At 40.2% G+C, this 19333-nt stretch overlaps 1 protein-coding gene across 1 annotated transcript in view; it reads left to right on the top strand.

Moving 5' to 3' along the window:
- Positions 1–19333, top strand: part of LOC126817079 (deleted in malignant brain tumors 1 protein) — a 78226-nt gene that overhangs the window by 56239 nt on the left and 2654 nt on the right. Inside the window, exons 17-33 of the mRNA XM_050543866.2 lie at positions 172–322; positions 1334–1506; positions 2380–2709; positions 4455–4775; positions 5158–5475; positions 6042–6359; positions 6921–7025; positions 7522–7737; positions 8770–9099; positions 9715–10038; positions 10879–11211; positions 11650–11979; positions 12650–13000; positions 13489–13809; positions 15008–15331; positions 16599–16922; positions 17999–18316. Of these exons, the coding sequence (XP_050399823.1) occupies positions 172–322; positions 1334–1506; positions 2380–2709; positions 4455–4775; positions 5158–5475; positions 6042–6359; positions 6921–7025; positions 7522–7737; positions 8770–9099; positions 9715–10038; positions 10879–11211; positions 11650–11979; positions 12650–13000; positions 13489–13809; positions 15008–15331; positions 16599–16922; positions 17999–18316 (4887 nt within the window). The remainder of the gene's footprint in view (positions 1–171; positions 323–1333; positions 1507–2379; positions 2710–4454; positions 4776–5157; positions 5476–6041; positions 6360–6920; positions 7026–7521; positions 7738–8769; positions 9100–9714; positions 10039–10878; positions 11212–11649; positions 11980–12649; positions 13001–13488; positions 13810–15007; positions 15332–16598; positions 16923–17998; positions 18317–19333) is intronic.

Below are 19333 nucleotides of genomic sequence, written 5' to 3'. Positions count from 1 at the left end.
GAACCCTTGACAGTTAAAATTTGGTAAAAGAGTAGGCCGAAGTGCCGCTATCCGGACAAAATTTCCTCTTAGCACACTTTATGTCGTATACCCGCCTCCATTAGTCCAGTCCGTGTAGAATGTTAACCCCATTTCATTTTATTTGACCTTGAATTGGTGTTTATATTGCAGCTTATTCTGTGTCGGTGTCTGATAAATATCATGGCCGTGTGATCGTTAAACATATGTTACAAGATGGTTTTATATGTGCTGATGATTTCACACAACATGATGCTGACGTCGTTTGTAAGGAAGCCGGTTATTACGGGGGATTTGGCTATCGGTAAGTTAATGGATAATGTATGCTCCTATTTGGTTACTAACGCTGGTGCCTTTGCAATTGGCGTCAATTCGTTAACATGAATAAAGGCATCACGTGACAAGAGGCGTGTGTCATGTGACTTTATAAATATTCAAAATGGAAGCAAACAAAGACACACACTTTTCAAAATTAATGTTGATGATGTCGACAATGATGTATTAAAAGAATTGTGACAAAACTGACCATGCCTTTGGGATTCTTCTTCTAAGGTATTCGTCATTTTAGTGATCACATGATGAATAAATTAACAGTCACGTGTGAAGTGTAATCGCTATCAGTTCCGAGTTGACATGAGTGCCTGTTGGCAGAGAAAGTTCCCCGTGAATTTCCACTGGGGTTCACCTTGTCAATTGTTTTGACGGGACGTGTACAAGCTGGCGTACACGTAAAAGAACCCTAAATGACAGTTGGAATTTTACGAAGGGTGGGCGAAACGGCATAAAGCTGTCTTCGTTAGCCCGATTGGTGCAAAAACGTAGCACATTAAACCTCATTTTATTTCATTTTAATTCATTTCAAGTCATCATCATCATCAGTCTGATTAACATACAGATCTATATTTCATTTCATATTTTTCTACTTTCGATGGCCTACACTACATGAAGATTTCACTGGTTGTACTGTGAGGTCACGTCAGGAGTCTTACAATCGACTTTTTTCCCTATCACGCCAGACATTGATTATTCAATCAGTGTTGACATTTCTAGTGGTTTACCCACAGTTCCGTGCATCGCACACCAAGAACTCGCCGTAAAAGACTGTTTCATTGGCTAATCCCTCACTTCAACCAGGACGTCTGTTACAGATCCTTGTGTAGTAAAGACAAATAATATGAAATTAGGAACTATATAAAAGGAAACGAAATGTGATCTGTGTTTTAATCAGATGTTCATCATCGTCATCTTGTATTTATTGCTATCATCATCATCATCATCATCATTTAAAACAATTATATTTTTGTGTTGTTTTTAGATACAGTAATAGTCGAATATTGTCTGATATTCAAGAGTTACGATGGGTAGGCAACATGTCCTGTACAGGTCAAGAAACTAGACTTACAGATTGTCCGAATTTTAAATGGGGTAATCTCAAAAGCTGTGGAAACAACGCTAATGATGCTGCTGCTTACTGCTTTAATGACCCTGGTAAGTTTTACAATGGCATCTGGTGTCTTCATAGTCATGGGGGGTTGGTTGACCGAATGGTTAGCACGTGGGTGCGCGCTGTATCATAAGGTCTGTCATTGAGTCAACTGGCATGGTTTTGATTCCCCAGTTGTACCTGACAAGGAGTATTGTCGCCTGTCCAACCTCGTGGGTTTTCTCCGGGTCCTCTGGTTTGCTTCCACTTCTAAAGTCCCCTACGTGCAAGCGAATTATTGAAATAAAAATGAACCGTTTGTTAGTCCCAAAATGACCTAGTTTGTGTCGAGTGGATGTTAAACTCTCTCTCTCTCTCTCTCTCTCTCTCTCTCTCTCTCTCTCTCTCTCTCTCTCCCTCCCTCTCTCTTAATAGTTTAAAACGAGCTACGGTCTGATTGTTGGCAAGGAACCGTGCTCAGTCGTTCGGATGGGATGAAAACTGAGGTCCAGTTTACACACTGACTTACACAATTCCAAGGTGGCTGTGATGACGTCACATTCGATTCCTGGTCTTTGGCACACCTGTACGTGTTGACGAGAACAGCTGGATGTTTTTGGGTTTTTTTTCGCTTATGCTAGGTTCCCACTATCACGAACCGCGCTACGATGGAAATCATGGTTTTAATTGTGGAGTAATCGTGGTGATCCTATCAGATCTTATCATATATTGAGGTCAGTCGTAGAAATCATGATGATCGTATCGAAACATATTCGAACGTATCTACACCTACCAGATCGCGGACTCAATAGGGTCATTCTATCACACTACACTGGGAACCTAACATTAGTCATTCAAATGTAATAATGAATTTGGACAAATGAAATTTTTCTGGATCTTCATTCATTATTCTGATGCCATCTTCCATTTCTTTTCAGCTATGAGAAATGTGTCCTTACGATTACAGAACGGAACACATAACGAGGGTCGTGTTGAGATTCAGATTAACGGAACATGGGGAAGTATTTGTGGATTTAGTGTAGGAGAAAGGGAAGCTAATGTTATATGTCAAGCACTAGACTTTATGGGCGGTATTGTTTTGGACATGGGAAGTTATGGAGAATCGAAGGGACCAATTCACATTACTGAAATGGATTGTGATGAAAATACGAAAAGTATATTCGGTTGTTCTTTAGCAGGCTTTGGACAAGCAGATGATCTATGCGATACTCATATCTATGATGTGGCCGTCAGATGCTATGATAATAGTAAGTATGATAATAGTTCTCTGCCTTGTCGGTGTTACAAGACGGAGGGCCTAACAAGAATGGCTGTCTAGGCGTTCGGATGGTACGAAAACCGAGGTCCTGTGTACACATTGGCGTGCACATAAAAGATCCCTTGGCAGTTGGAATTTGATATAAGAGTAGGCCGTAGTGCCGCTGTCCGAGCAAAATTCCCCTCATAGCACACTGTATGGCGTATGCCCGTCTTCATTAGCCCAGTTAGGAGCAGAACAGTAGGACGTTAAACCCCATTTCATTTCATTTCATGATAATAGTTCTAACTTATCAGATGCTATGATAAAAGTAAGTATACTTTAGTTTACCTAGTTCCAGGTGGGGGATTCAGTCGGTCAAATTTTGACGTATCTAGTTGGTTTACCTCATGGTCCTGTTTCTCCAAATCTTAACTGAAGATAAAATCCAAATTTTAGTAGATACTTCAATTTTGATTGGCTAAGCGCTAAAATCAACCTAATATTATCCAATCAAATTACTAAAATCTGGATTTTATCTTAGTTAAAATTTCTTGAAACAGGCCCCTGATTAGTATGTTTACGCATGAAAACTATAGCTTTAAGTGTATTTTATGCTCCTGGACCTGATAAATGACTATAGCTTTAAGTGTATTTTGTGCTCCTGGCGAAGTAACTTCCGTGTACCCATTTGGAACTGATTAATGACTAAGCGGAAACGGCACTGTCCGGGCAAAGTGTCATATCCGTATTGCATACTTAAACAATGTTCAGCCTGTTTCAAAGGTACTAGATAGTTTAAAGTGTACTATATATTTTGACGGGTACTTTATATTTTGACGGGTACTTTATATTTTGACGGGTACTTTATATTTTGATGGGTACTTTATATTTTGACAGGTACTTTATATTTTGATAGGGGTACTGTGTATTTTGATGGGTACTTTATATTTTTATGGGTACTTTATATTTTTATGGGTACTTTATATTTTGACAGGTACTTTATATTTTGACAGGTACTTTATATTTTGATAGGGGTACTGTGTATTTTGATGGGTACTTTATATTTTGATGGGTACTTTATATTTTTATGGGTACTTTATATACTATTTGATGGGTACAATGTACTTTGAAGAATACTATATTATATTTTGAAGGGTACCATGTATTTAGAAAGGTACTATATATTTAAAAAGTGATCAGAGTCACTTTCTTTTTATCACGCTGACGGCCGTCAACGTGTGTGGAGACGTCTTGGGGAACGTCTTGCAGACTGCTGCATCTTCGAAACGAATCGATGGGGTGGGGGAAGTGTAATGGTGTGGGGAGGCTTCACATTTCATGGGTCGCGTTAATGCTGTAGCCTACCGTGATGATGGCCCATGGAGTACACACGCGCTACTGACATCTGTGCCGTACTTTTGGTTTTGACCCCTCTGACTTTGTACCCTTGATTACAGATTAAACATCCATAAGTGTACAAATGTGTTGTTATTGATGTGTTCCCATTTGAATATTGTTCACAATAAGAAGCAAAATAAATAAGATATGTTTACAGGATCATTTTGTTATACGAAAAACTAAGTGATGCATTTTCCATGGCGCTCAGTATATGTAATTAGAATGGTGTACAGTGTATTTTGAAGTGCACTATATCTTGGGAAGGGTACTGTGTATTTTAACGGGTACTATATTTGAAATGTTCAATGTATTTAGTAACGATATTATATATTTGAAATATCCCATATATTTCAGTACGAATCTCTGGTTCCCTTCACAATAAACGACAAAATGGACGTGTTGAAATAAACAACGGTACCAAGTGGTTGGCAGTGTGTGATAATACCTTCGATGATACCAGTGCTAATGTCTTTTGTCGACAGCTGAAATATACTGGTGGTTCAAGACAATGTTGTTCTAGTCTTGGATCTATAAGTCCCTTGGTGCCTATAGGTATAACTGACGTAATGTGTGCAGGCCAGGAGACTGATATTCAGGACTGTAAAATAAACTACGGTACCTGCTCTAGTGGACAGTACGTTTCGGTTTTCTGTACGGACGAACCCAGAACTACAGGTTAGTAATAATCATATTAATTTCTTGAATAGATAATGCACCATATCCAAACTTTCTGTCCCCACCACGGTGGCTACGAGGGTATGACTCTGACTCGCTAATCAGGAGGTCGCGTGTTCGATCCCGGCATTGGTCGTCATTGGCCGAGAAAGTTCATCGGGATTTTCGAACATGGTTTCCCCTTGTCAGTGGTGCAGGACTGACAAGGACAGCTGTCTAGTCGTTCTGGTGGTACGAAAGAAAGTGGTCCTGTGTACACGTTTGTGTGTAGGTACAAGAAACCATAACAGTTGGAATTCGATAAATAGAAGACGTTCTGGACACAGTTGGCCAGGTTGGTGCAAAAAACTTGAAGTTAATCCACATTTCTTTTTATTTACAGCATTAGACGTTGTTTTATCACAAGGTACACCTTATTCTGGAATTGTAAACGTATCCAGAGAAAACGTTTGGGGCGCGGCCTGTGCTGACGGCTGGACTCACGACGAAGCCTCTACTGTTTGTAAACATATGAATTTTTTGAATGGTTACGCCCTCCCGTCGACAACCTTACCCACCGGAATACCGTTTGTTATTGGTCATGTGAATTGTACGAGTTCTACGAGTCGATTAGATGCCTGTACGTACGATAAGTTTGAAGTTGATCATGGATGTGGTAGCAGTAGGAAGGCGGCACGAGTTATCTGTACAGACTCCAGTGGTAAGGGTGTTTCTTTATTTTCGTGGTTGTTTATTACACAGGTACATGCACGCTGTATCATAAGGTCTGTCATTGAGTCAACCGGTGTGGTTTTGATTCCCCAGTTGTATGTGACAAGGAGTAGGGTCACTTGTCCAACCTCGTGGGTTTTCTCTGAGTCCTCCGGTTTCCTCCCACTGCTAAAGACCCCTACGCGCAAGCGAATTTTTGAAATAAAATTGAATCATATGTTAGTCCTGAAAAGGCCTAGTTTTGTCGAGTGGACATTAAACCCTATTTCTCTCTCTATTACAGACTTAAACAAACATTATGCAAGAGTTAAATCTGCCTATTGCAGTTCTTTCTTTCGGTCTGAAATGAAACAAAAAAACTTTGTGCCATCACTGGCATGCACGTTAAAGACCCCCTTTACAGTTTGAGTTCTCGAAATAAAAGTAGACCGTAGCGACAGTGTCCCGGTTCAATTTACCTCATAGCACACTACATGGCGCATGTCCATCTTCATTAGTCCAATCGATGCAGAAGAGACGTGTAGGACCTTAAACCCTATTTATTTGTATTTACAGTGGGTATCCTCTATAGAATTAATGGAACGGGTACGCAAGGAAGGGCCGAGATTTATTTTAACGGAAGATGGGGAACCGTATCGAAAGTTTTATTCGGTGATTTGGATGCTAAAGTATTTTGTAAAGCTGCTGGCTATAAAGGTGGTGAAGAATATTATCCCATAATAACATCAGACAGCAGGGATAATGTACTAGTGTCAGAGGTTGATTGCGACGGTACGGAAAAGAATTTTCTAGAATGTGGGGCAAACTGGGATATAGATTACAACAAGGCTATTCCTAAATCATATGCTGCTTATGTCAACTGCTTTAGAGAGGGTAAGTACTCGTAGCATTATAATTCAGGTATTAATTCTTAAAAACGTGTCGATATCATAAGTCGGTTAATACCCATTTCATTTCTTTTTTTACGGAATTTAAGACTACGGGAACTTCATGTAAAGATGCAGTATGCGAGATTTAGATAAAGAACTGTTCGCGCTTGCAGATCTAAGCAATTTTGTTGCGGTCCAATAACCATAATAGCACCCAGCTCCAAGAATGTGTTCCCACTAATAAGTATTTTTAAGGTTGTGAATAAAGTCCTTTCTCCCACACTACTACAATGGGTAATGTCGCAAAACGTTAATCACAGCCACAGTAAAGTAGCAAGTTGCTGATTGGTGGAGAGTATTATTAACATCTAATTGTCAGGTGGAATGCATGCTACCATTGTGAAGAAGCCACAATTCCTCAGTCGAAAACCACTTTAAACTTCATTTGTAATCCCACGGTATTGTTCTCTTGGGATGGTATATGTGAAACCTCATTGCCCCCGCCCACCCCCATCTCCCGGACTACCCTATGTGGTAATTTTGTATGTGTTACTGTCTGTTTCAGTGAGGATTGAGAGAGGTGATGGTAAATCTACTGGGAAACTTCATGCTTATCAGAATGAAAGATGGGGAACCATTTGTGAAGCAGGTTTTGATGACAACGATGCTGGTAAGCATTAAGCTCTGTACACATTGCCAATTTTTTCGGAAACATCTCGGCAACACACCTGGGCAACAAAAAATTAGCCCTGTATACCCACGACAACAGTTCGACAACATGTTAGGCAACTTAACAACCATTCCTTGCTGGTAGCTGCCATTTCTGGTTCATTAGCATCTCGGCAACAAAATTGATGTTGTATTTATTCCGGCAACATTTAGACAACATGTTTTCGAATGTTACCGAATGTTTCCGAACTGTACACACTATCAACGTTTTCACCAACATCGCACCTAGTCAAAGTTGCCAGTGTGTACAGGGCTTAACATTACTCTGGGGGCCACTGTGGCTCAGTGAATAATGCACCGAGACTACATTGACATAAATCTATTTTTAATGATATTCCATAATAACAGTTATTCCCCTTGTTTCAAAATCTTGAGAGCATTCCATGGTAAACAGTGTGTGTTTTATTTCATAAAATTTTGTTTTAATTATATTTCAGCTGTTGCATGCAAGGTTTTGGGATTCGAAAGTGGTGTGGCTTTGTGCTGCAGTCCATACGGGTACAACTTCGATTCTGCTGTTATGTCAGAGTTGAACTGTACCGGAAGTGAAACGAGTCTATCTGATTGTAGTTTCAAGAAATATGAATCTCTATCACTGTGTTATAGACAAGAGTACGCCTCAGTGGCATGTTTCAATGGAGTCAAACCGTTAGGTAGGTACACATTCAATATTAACCCCTGGGTGGATGACCGAATGGTTAACACGTGCGCGCGCTGTATCACACGGTCTGTCATTGAGTCAAGTGGCGGTGTTTCGATTCCCCAGTTGTACGTGACAAGGAGTAGAGTCGCCTGTCCAACTTCGCGGGTTTTCTCCAGGTCCTCCGGTTTCCTCCCACTGCTAAAGACCCCTATGCACAAGCGAATTATTGAAATAAAAAAAAAATGAACCATGTGTTAGTCTCGAAATGAACTATTTTGTGTCGAGTGGGCGTCAAACCCTCCCTCTCTCTCTCTCTCTCTCTCTCTCTCCAATACATTAGTTATGATATAACGAATAGATTGAATTATTTAAATATGAAGTGGGCTTAAAAAGATTAAAGTTAAAAAAGGTTCTTGTATGTGAAAAATTTGTGATAAAAGAGGTAGGTACACATTCAAATTTAACCCACTATTCATTAGTTACGATATACACCGCTTGACTTATGTGGTAGTAGAGAAATACATGTCCTTTAAAACATTCAAATCTGTGGGTTTCATTTTGTCTAGAATGTACAGTACAGTATACTGTGTTTAATATGTACAGTACAGTATATTTTGTGTATCGTAAAGTATATTGTGTAGAGAATGTACAGTACAGTAGTTTGAATGTACAATATATAGTGTATAGTATGTATAATACAGTATAATGAATGTACAGAACAGTATACTGTGTTTACAGTACAGTATATTGAATGTACAGTGCAGTATATTGAATGTACAATACAGTATAATGAATGTACAATACAGTATATTAAATGTACAATACAGTATAATGAATGTACAATACAGTGTGTTGAATGTACAATACAGTATATTAAATGTACAATACAGTATATTGAATGTACAGTACAGTATATTGAATGTACAAAACAGTGTATTTTAAACATACATGTATATTTTAAACATACATGTATATTAAATTGCTATGCAATATTTACTTTAAACTATTTGAAACATCAATGAAGGTATATTTGATATTGTAGATTACAACGTGAGTCTTGTTGGTGGCTCCACCTATACTGGTGCTGTACAAGTTATGTATAATGGTGTAGCTGGTCGAATATGTACAGACGGCTGGGACGACGCAGATGCTCTCGTTGTTTGCAAGGAGCTGGGATTCACCAAAGGTCAATCATACCGACATTACAAGTCATCGTTTGAGTTTTTCAATTATGCTGGACCATACTGGACGTCCAATATGAATTGTACTGGAACTGAGTCTAACATAGGGCAATGTGCTCACGATGGATTTGGTAGTGTTGAGACCTGTGAATCGCGGCACTATGCAGGGGTTTTGTGTTATGATAATAGTGGTAAGTTTTAAATAGTTCATAGGTTAAAGATTACCAAAGGTCATAAGGCACGGGATCAAAGCCAGCAACAGTTACGAAAGGTCATAGGATATGGGTGTCGGTAGCAGATAATATGCTAGTGCTAAGATAATTGCGGTGTAAATCCAAATAGTTTATAAAGTTAATGTTACGAAAGGTCATAGGATATGGGTGTCGGTACCAGATAATAGGCTGGTGCTGAGATAATAGCAGTGTAAATTTAAATAGTTCATAAGGTTAAGGTTACAAAAGGTGATAGGATATGGGGTCGGTACCAGGCAATATGTTAGTGCTGAGATAATAGCAGTGCAAGTTCAAATAGTTCATAAGGTTAAGGTTATGAAAGGTGATAGGATATGGGGTCTGTGTTGCAGAACCGAGGTCTTCAACCCCCCTCCCCCACTCCCTCCACTGCAAGTGAATTATTGAAATAAAATTGAACCATATGTTAGTCCTGAAATAATCTAGTTTGTGTTGAAATGAGTGGACGTTAAACCCCATTTCTCTCTCTCTCTCTCTCTCTCCCTTTGCTCAGACAGACTGTGTTTCAACAAGATATGGATAAATGTTTTAATGTATTTGTATTTTTTTTAACAGAATTATTTTACCGACTGGCTGGTGGTGGAGATCAGTGGGGTCGAGTTGAGGTAGCTGTTAACGGTGTTTGGGGTACGGTCTGTGATAGATATTGGGATAAACGTGAAGCAACAGTATTCTGTCGAGGTTTAGGATTTGTTGATGGTGATGCAGATTATAACGACTACAATATGAATGCTACAGGTGAAGTGTGGGAGAGTAATCTGAGATGTACTGGTCCAGAAAAGACCTTGAATGACTGCCCACATGAAGGATGGACTGAAGCTTCAACATTAAGTTGTCAAACACATACCAGAGATGCGCAGGTTTTCTGTTACACTTCCGGTAAGGCAATTTTATTTTGTTATGGATGAAAGGCCTGGCACGAAAATGAAATGAAATGAAATGGGGTTTAACGTCCTACTGTTCTTCTCCGGCCAGGCTAATGAAGATGGGCATACGCCATACAGTGTGCTATGAGGGAATTTTTTCCCGGGCAGCGGCACTATGTCCCACTCTTATATCGAATTCCTACTGCCAAGGGATCTTTTACGTGCACACCAATGTGTACACGGGACCTCAGTTTTTCGTCTCATCCGAATGACTAGACAGCTGTCCTTGCCAAGCCCCCCGTTCTGCATTAAAAAGCCTGGCACCGCGTCTAGTCGTCTGAGTTCCAGGTACACTTTGGTGTGTACTTAACAAAAACCCTGGCCGCGTATTCATAAGTTCGAAGTAGTACGTTAAACCCCATTTATTTTCATTTATACGTTAATTTATTATAGGTTGTGGCTGGGTGGATGCGCTTTTGTCAATGAGTCAAGTGGTATCGTTTCGACCTCTTGCGTGGCAAGGAGTAGGGTCACCTGCCTAACTTCGTGGGTATTCTCCGAGTCATGTGTAAACACAATAGACTTTAGACATCATACCTAGTCACGGCTTAATGTTAGTTTTTGAAAGAGATTTTTCACTTTGCACGAGCCTGTGTTTCAATGAATGTAGTGAACCACTTCTATGGTTCTAAAATCGGAATCTATCAGAGACCTAAATCATAATTTTACACACGAAATTAATAACAAAAAAACATCATGACCGGTGTTCCACAAGGGTCTTTTCTAGTGCCACCCGATTGTTGTATTATGTGTAAATACGCATGCGCTGATGAGCCACATTGTTCTCTTTCAGTAAAACTAAGTACGGGTGTAGGTAAAACTGTAAATAACGGACCAGTTATGATAAACGATGGAGGAAACTGGTACAGGGTATGTGATAAAGGTTTCAACGACAAGGCAGCATCAGTTGTATGCAGAGAATTGAATTACACAGACGGGCGAGCTATCTGTTGTTCTGCTTATGGTACTACCAATGCGCTTTCAACAACGATATTGACCAATAAGACAGTGAGATGTACAGGAGAGGAGAAGTTTGTTAAAGATTGTCTGAAAGTAGAGAAATGTGATTCAGGTTTCTATGCTTCAGTGGTCTGTTTCCAAAATGAAACAGAGGCTACCGCTACAGGTAACATTTGATTTGAATTAACCATGTGATGAAGTGACAGAAAAAATATTTTAGTATTGCTTCGAAAATTGCATTTACATATGGGAGCTCTGTCTTTTATTTTAAGCTTTGGAGATTTAATAGCATATGACCTAATAATTGCGATATCAAGCTTGATTCTAGGTCCATATGCTCCCATCGTGCCAATTTCCGAATCAGAGTTGTCTTCCCTTGCAGTTCGCTCTAATGCTGGATGGCTAAATCTACTTGGTTAAGGCCAGCTCAGTTTTCTTCAAGGTTGGAGAGATGTAAATGAGGTTAGGGCACGTGATTGTTGGCTAGATTGTGAAGGTTAGGGTAAGCATTAGGGCTAGGTCCAGGGTTAGGGTCGGGACTTGCATGAGATAATGTTGTCGTTCATGGTTGTTTAAAAGCTGACGTGTATCGTCTTTGTTTCAGGATATACTATAACTACTGAAGATGGCTCAACGGAAGGCAAGCTGACTGTAGAACATTACGGTGTTGAAGGTAGAATCTGCGGTAGTAACTGGACCGATAAGGAAGCCTTGGTTTATTGTAAAAGTCATGGACATTTAAATGGTATTGCCTATCAACACTCGAATCTAGGCACGTTTGTGTCTGAACGTACATTAGGACCGTATTGGATGAGTAACGTGACTTGTTCCGGAACAGAAGATGATTTGTCGAGTTGCCAGTTTTCAGATAGGATGGGACTAGGTAACTGTACAGGTGACCACACTGCTTCTGTACTCTGCTACAATACATCAGGTAGGTCATAAACTTCTAATCTGATTAAAATACACATTTATATTTCGTTTCGGTGGCCTACACTACATGAAGATCTGACCAGTTTTACTGGAATTTCGCGTCAGTTATCGTAGGAAACGGCTTTTGACCCTATGACGTCAGACATTGATTAATGAATCAGCGTTGACGTTTGTAATGGTTTACCAACAGTTCCATCCATGGCACGCTAAGAAGTCGCCATAACACCTGTTATAAAACAACTCTTCCAGATCCTAGTGTAGTAAAGACAAACAAAACGAAATTTTGATCTATAAAAAACGAAACGAAATAGGATCTGCGTTTTAATTAGATTGATTAACTTTATATAGAGGATAGGTGGACGAATGTTCCTAGGCTTGTGTGTCACAGGTCATAAGTTTATCATCTTTGCAGATCGTATAACTAATAGTGTGTACATTGTTTCAAGTATTGAATGTCGTATATACATTGTTTCAAGTATTGAATATCGTATATTGAATGTTTCAAGTATTGAATATCATATATACATTGTTTCAAGTATTGAATATCGTATATTGAATGTTTCAAGTATTGAATATCGTGTATTGAATGTTTCAAGTATTGAATATCGTATATTGAATGTTTCAAGTATTGAATATTGTATATTGAATGTATCGTATATGAATTGTTTCAGGTATTGAATATCGTATGACTGATGGTGACAGTTATTATGGACGAGTTGAAATAAGTGTGGGTGGTGTGTGGGGTACTGTTTGTGATACGTATTGGAGCTATTCAGACGCAGCCGTTTTCTGTCGTCAACAAGGATTTAATGATGGGGTGGCACAATCAGGCGCCAGATATGGTCAAGGAACCGGACCTATTTGGTTGAGTCACATCCAGTGTACAGGAAGTGAAAGTGCCATCCACCAGTGCCCTCATCGTGGATTTAATGACGACTTTTCATCCAGTAGTCCTAGCTGGCCTTTTAGCTTGCCCTGTACCACCCATCAAGATGACGCCTCGGTATTTTGTTACAAAAATGGTAAGTTAGCAAACTTTTTGTTTTTATATTTCGTCTCTGATTTGTTGTTAGAGTTATAATTTTAATCGGGGGGTTGAATGGCCGAATGGTTAGCATGTGTGCGTTGTATCATAAGGTCTGTCATTGAGTCAATTGGCGTGGTTTCGATTCCCCGGTTGTACGTGACAAGGAGTAGGGTCACCTGTCCAACCTCTCTGGGTTCTCCAGTTTCCTGCCACTGTTAAAGACCCCTACGCGCAAGCGAATTATTAAAATAAAATTGAACCATGTGTTAGTCCTGAAATAACTAGATTGTGTGGAGTGGAGGTTAAACTCTCTCTCTCTCTCTCTCTACTCTCTCTCTCTCTCTCTCTTTCTCTCTCTCTCTCTCTCTGGGTCTTACATAGTCCTATGGCTTGAGTCGGCCTAGATGGCAGTAGATTTAGGTTGGTCCCTTTGTAAAAGTCTTAAACAGATAAAGCCATTTTATGTGCTGTTTTTTTTTACAGTGAGAACCAACACAAGATTTGGAGCTACTATGGGAGGTCTAGAAGTCTACCATAACAAGAAATGGTCAGGTGTTTGTGATACAGGTGTGGACAATACCGTTGCCACTGTAGCCTGTAAGAGCCTTGGACAGAATTTTACTTATGGTCGAGTATTAACAGGGTCTCCGTTTGGTGACCTACGAGCTGATAAAATTGGTATAAAACTAATAGTATGTAAAGAGGGGTATACTGATATCTCTAACTGTACTATTACTGAGGGAGATTGTACTAGCGGTTATTATGCTGGCATAGCTTGTTCCACAACACCATTCAACGATACGGGTAAGTCAACAATCCTATTTCCTTTCGTTTTTTTTATAGTTCATAATTTCGTTTTACTTGTCTTTACTACACTAGAATTTGAAAGAGTTGTTATATAACCCACTTTTTGGTTAATATGGTGGATTAGCCAATGAAATAATCTGTTGCAGCGAGTTCTTGGCGTGCGATGCACGGAACTGTTGGTATCCTACTAGAAACATCAACGCTGATTTGTTAATCAAATGTCTGATGTCATAGGGTCAAAAGCCGTTCGTATAAACCCTGACGCGATGCCCTACTACAACCCTCAGATCTTCATGTAGTAGAGGCCATTGAAAGTATAAAAAAAACGAAACGAAATATAGATCTGTATTTTAATCAAACTGGAATTTTCGTCACGTCTACGTTTTGCAATCTCATTCTGAACACAAGAGATATGCTACTTGTGGAGAAGTACAGTTAGCTATATATGGTTTTCGAGCGATAGTTATGTATTTGTTAATCTTCGTTATGGCTGCGTTTATCATTAATTTTTCTTTTGTTACTGCTTGTGTAAAACTAAGGCTCTGAAACCAAACATTATGAGGCTCGTCGTTGCCCTCGGGTTCAACTTCAAGGGATGGATGATTGAAATATTAATTTATTTACGGAATACCGGAGTAATCCAACAGTATTTTATTTAAATCAGCGACCATAATGAGATGTATAAACGATATATACCTATATCATAGCCCAATATATGCATGTTTATATGGTTGATGGGCTGAGTGAATAAGGCGTGCGTGTTGCATCATATCATAAGGGCTGTCTTTGAGTCAAGTAGTTTGGTTTCGATTCTCCGCTTGTACGTGACAAGGAGTAGGGTCGCCAGGCCTCCGGTTTCCTCCCACAGCCAAAACCCACATACGCGCAAAGCGAATTGTTAAAATAAAATTGAACCATATGTGAGTCTCAAAAATGACCTAGTTTGTGTCGAGTGGAAGTTAAACCTCATCCCCCCCCCTCCTGTATTATTAATTTATTTGAATTATTCCGGTTTCCTCCCGTTGCTAAAGACCCCTACGCGCAAGCGAATTATTGTAATAAAATTAAAACCATGTGTTAGTCCCGAAATGACCTAGTTTGTGTCGAGTGGACGTTAAACCCCATCTCTCTCTCTCTCTCTCTCTCTCTCTCTCTCTCTCTCTCTTTGAATTATGTTATTGTTGTGTATTTACAGGACTGGGTGTACGTCTGGCATCAGATGGATTAAGTGGAGATCATCACGGTATTGTAGAAATTAGACGTAACGGAGTATGGGGCCGTGTTTGTATGCAAGGTTGGGATGACGTCGACGCTAATCTCGCTTGTAAAGATCTGGGATTTAAAGGGGGTGTGTCATATCTACACATAGTTAAAAACACCAAAGCTATATTAATCAGAAATGTGTCGTGTACAGCACAACAGAGCAGTTTTTCAGAGTGTGGCTACGATACCACTCCTGATCGTGAAAAATGTGGATTTGATGCCAATGATGGCGGTGTCATATGTTACCAGAAATCAGGTCAGTAACAACAGAAGATATAGTACCATCGATTCTAAAGCTCCATCACACCTCGAAAAATATCCTGTCTCGCGCATGAAACTCACCATCGATTCTAAAGCTCCATCACACCATGTAAATATCCTTTCTCGCGCGCGAAACCCACCATCGATTCTAAAGCTCCATCACACCTCGTAAATATCCTGTCTCGCGCACGAAACCCACCATGAATTCTAAAGCTCCATCACACCACGTAAATATCCTTTCTCGCGTGCGAAACCCACCATCAATTCTAAAGCTCCATCACACCTCGTAAATATCCTGTCTCGTGCGCGAAACCCACCATCGATTCTAAAGCTCCATCACACCTCGTGAATATCCTGTCTCGCGCACAAAACCCACCATCGATTCTAAAGGTCCATCACACCACTTAAATATCCTATCTCGCGCACGAAGCCCACCATCGATTCTAAAGGTCTATCACACCACATAAATATCCTGTCTTGCGCGCGAAACCCACCACTACTATAATAACACATAAACATCCAGTACGCACACTAGTAGTAGTCTTGAATACAGAGTTGTCTTCCCTTGCAGTCCACTCTTTCAAGACTTGTTTGGAGGATGGTGTTTTATTTCTTTATTTCATAAAAGACAGAGGACAGAGTTTTTTAAGCAGTCCTCGTAAGATTACACAATTTCTAGGTGTTCAAAATGAAAATCAAATGAAATATGTTTTAGTCTATTACATTTCTGCACCAATCAGGCTTGCGAAGACGGGCATACGCGAAAAAGTGTGCTATGGGGGGAATTTTGCCCGAGCAGCGGCGATACATCCTACTCTTATTTCGACAGGGGATATTAAATGTGTGGCCAGTACTTCGGTTTTTCGTCTCATCTGACTGTGTGTTTTCCTCACCTTGGATGAGAGGGCGCCTATTCTGCAGGTACTAATGGCTAAATCTATTTGTTAAGGCCAGCTCAATTTCTGCCCAGGTCGTTGAGATGTAAATAAGGTAAGGGCATGGTGAGTGTGGACGAGATTGTAGGTTAGTGTTAGGGTAAGCATTGGGGCTAGGTCCAGGGTTGGGGTTAGCGTTAGCCCTGTTTACATCTCCTGACCTATGACGAAAAATTGAGCTGGTCTTATCATCAGCTCTTATTTTATCCTAATCCGCATCGGTCAGGGCGCAACCTACGATCATCTATCCCCAGACATCCCCAGACGTTTAAACGCTGACCTTTCTATTTATTTCAAAACGTCTGCTGACCTTTCTATTTATTTCAGGTGTACAGTATCGATTGAATGGAGATAGTACGACTTCCGGTCGGGTGGAAATCGGGTATGATGGAACATGGGGTTCTGTATGCTCCTGGTCCTGGAATACAAACAATGCAAGGGTCTTGTGTCGACGTATGGGCTATAAAGATGGTACACCCAGATATGATATCCTTCCTAATTTACCGAATCTGAGACCAATGTTAAATGGTGTATTCTGTGTTGGTAACGAATCCTCGTTATTAACGTGTTTAAATTCGGGATTTAATTCATCCCTCCTGTCCTATCTGTGTACCAAATCAGCTTATGCCACGTGTTATACAGAAAAACTTAGTAAGTTATATTCTATTTTATTAAAATAATTGGGTTGCCTGTCCAACCTCATGGGTTTTCTCTGGGTCCTCCGTTTTCCTCCCACTGCTAAAGACGCCTACGCGAAGCGAATTATTGAAATAAAATTAAATCATGTTAGTCCCGAGATGACCCATTTTGTGTCGAGTGGACATTAAACCCCATTACCCTCCCCTCCCTCTATTACAATAACACCCTGTTTCAGCTTATATGCCACATGCTATCCTTCAGAACTTAGTAAGTTATATTCCATTTTATTAAAATAACATCCTGTTTCAGTAGTTCTTGGTCGCAATCTAATTAAAACACGGATCCTATTTCGTTTCGTTTTTTATGGTTCAAAATTTTGCTTTATTTGTCTGTACTACACTAGGATGTGGAAGGGTTGTTATATAACAGGTGTTCTGGATGGCGTGAGGGATTAGCCAATGGAGCCATCTGTTATAGCGACTTCTTGGCGTGCGATGCACGGAACTGTGGGTAAACCACTAGAAATGTCAACGCTGATTGATTAATCAATGTCTGGACTCAAAGGGTCAGAAGCCGTTCGTAAGATCTTCAAGTAGTGTAGGCCATCGAAATTATAAAAAACAAAAGGAAATATAGATCTGTATTTTAATCAGATTGTGATTGGTCAGGGAAGGGGGTTGGTCTGACAGATCATCTATGTGGTCGTTTCGCGCCTTGAATCCGATTGTTCCCAACTAAATCTTGTAGGTTTTCTATGGATTCCCGGCGCACTCACACGTTTAAAGCACCCATATTAGTCCTGATATGAACAAGTTTGGTTCAGTGGATATTAAACCCAGTTCCCCTTTGCTCATTTCAAATATCAGTTGACTGAAAGAACCACAAGCTTATGTGGGTTTTTTTTGTTTTCGTTTCATCATGTTCCCTATAACTTTTGGGGCATGGTTGGGGCATGGTACAGGTCTTCAATGGGCATATGTCATGACTCCCCAACTGGCAGGTTTAACAACTCCCAAATGGGTTCTTTGTATAACGTCTCAGAAATACATTCACAAATAAATGCATTTGATATTTTATTTTTGTTGTAGCGTTTACCAAGATTCGTCTAGCAGGAGGTAGTGATAATAGCACAGGACGTGTTGAGATATTAGTTGATAGTGATGGAAGATGGGGAACTGTGTGTGATGATTATTGGGATGACAACGATGCTACTGTAGTATGTACCCAGCTGGGCTGGAACTCGGGGGTTGTCTTTAAAGGAAAGGGATATGCAGCAACTAGTGGACCTATCTGGTTGGATAATGTCAACTGTATAGGAAATGAAACTAATTTCAACCAATGCCAACACAGAGGAATAGGAACACATAACTGTAACCATACTGAAGATGCTGTAGTAATATGTTCCAGTAAGTCTTTAATTTTTTTTGGGAGAAAGAGAGAGAGAAATGGGGTTTAACATCCACTCGACACAAACTAGGTCATTTCAGGACTAACATATGGTTTAATTTTATTTCAATAATTCGTTTGCGCGTAGGGGTCTTTTGCTGTGGGAGGAAACCGGAGGACCCGGAGAAAACCCACGAGGTTGGACAGGCGACCTTACTCCTTGTCTAGTACAACCGGGGAATCTTAACCACGCCAGTCGACTCAATGACAGACTTTATGATACAGCGCGCGCACGCTAACCATTTAGCCATCCAACCTCCCTAATTTTTTTTGGGGGGGGGGAAGTCATATAAAATTCATCGATGCGTCCGAGAAAACCTTTGTTGATGTCCCCTTGCGTCACGCCTTAGTTTATCTTAATGAAAACATGGCATATGATAACATTTATTAAGGCCTGTCCCTACAACCGACCTTAATTTACGTCCTTTTTAGATATCTAATTATAAAGAAACGGCCTATAAGGCTTCTTGGCGGAAGTTTGATTGGCTCATCATGTCAACAATACTTCCTATAGATGTCTAATTATAAAGCAACGGCCTATAAGGCTTCTTAGAATAAGTGTGCTTCACTCATCATATCAACAGTACTTGTCATAGATGTCAAAGAGGAGCCACGGTGACTTAGTGAGTAAGGAGCTGGGTCAATAACCGTGAGGCTCCGGGTGTTGGCCAAGACCTCGCCCCAGAAATTAGCAGCGTAATTTCCCTCTTGTCAGTGTTGCACGATGGTGGTCCCTCGTACACGTTGTCGTGCTGGAAAATGAACCCATGTCAGGGAAATAGACGTTTATCCCATTTTAGATGTCAAAGATCATAATATATTACGTCATAGTGGGCGCTAGTGACCGGTCCTAGGCTATGTTCTGTCAATAGTTATGGCAATATGTCTATAATGAATTAATCGCGTATGTCATGGGGTCGCGGTGGCTCAGTAAGATCTTGGGGCGCTAACCTGGAGGTCCGATGTTCGATCCAGGT

Source organism: Patella vulgata, chromosome 4 (assembly GCF_932274485.2).
Source record: "Patella vulgata chromosome 4, xgPatVulg1.2, whole genome shotgun sequence".
NCBI classification, from domain to species: domain Eukaryota; kingdom Metazoa; phylum Mollusca; class Gastropoda; family Patellidae; genus Patella; species Patella vulgata.
This window is presented reverse-complemented; position numbering and strand designations above follow the sequence as displayed.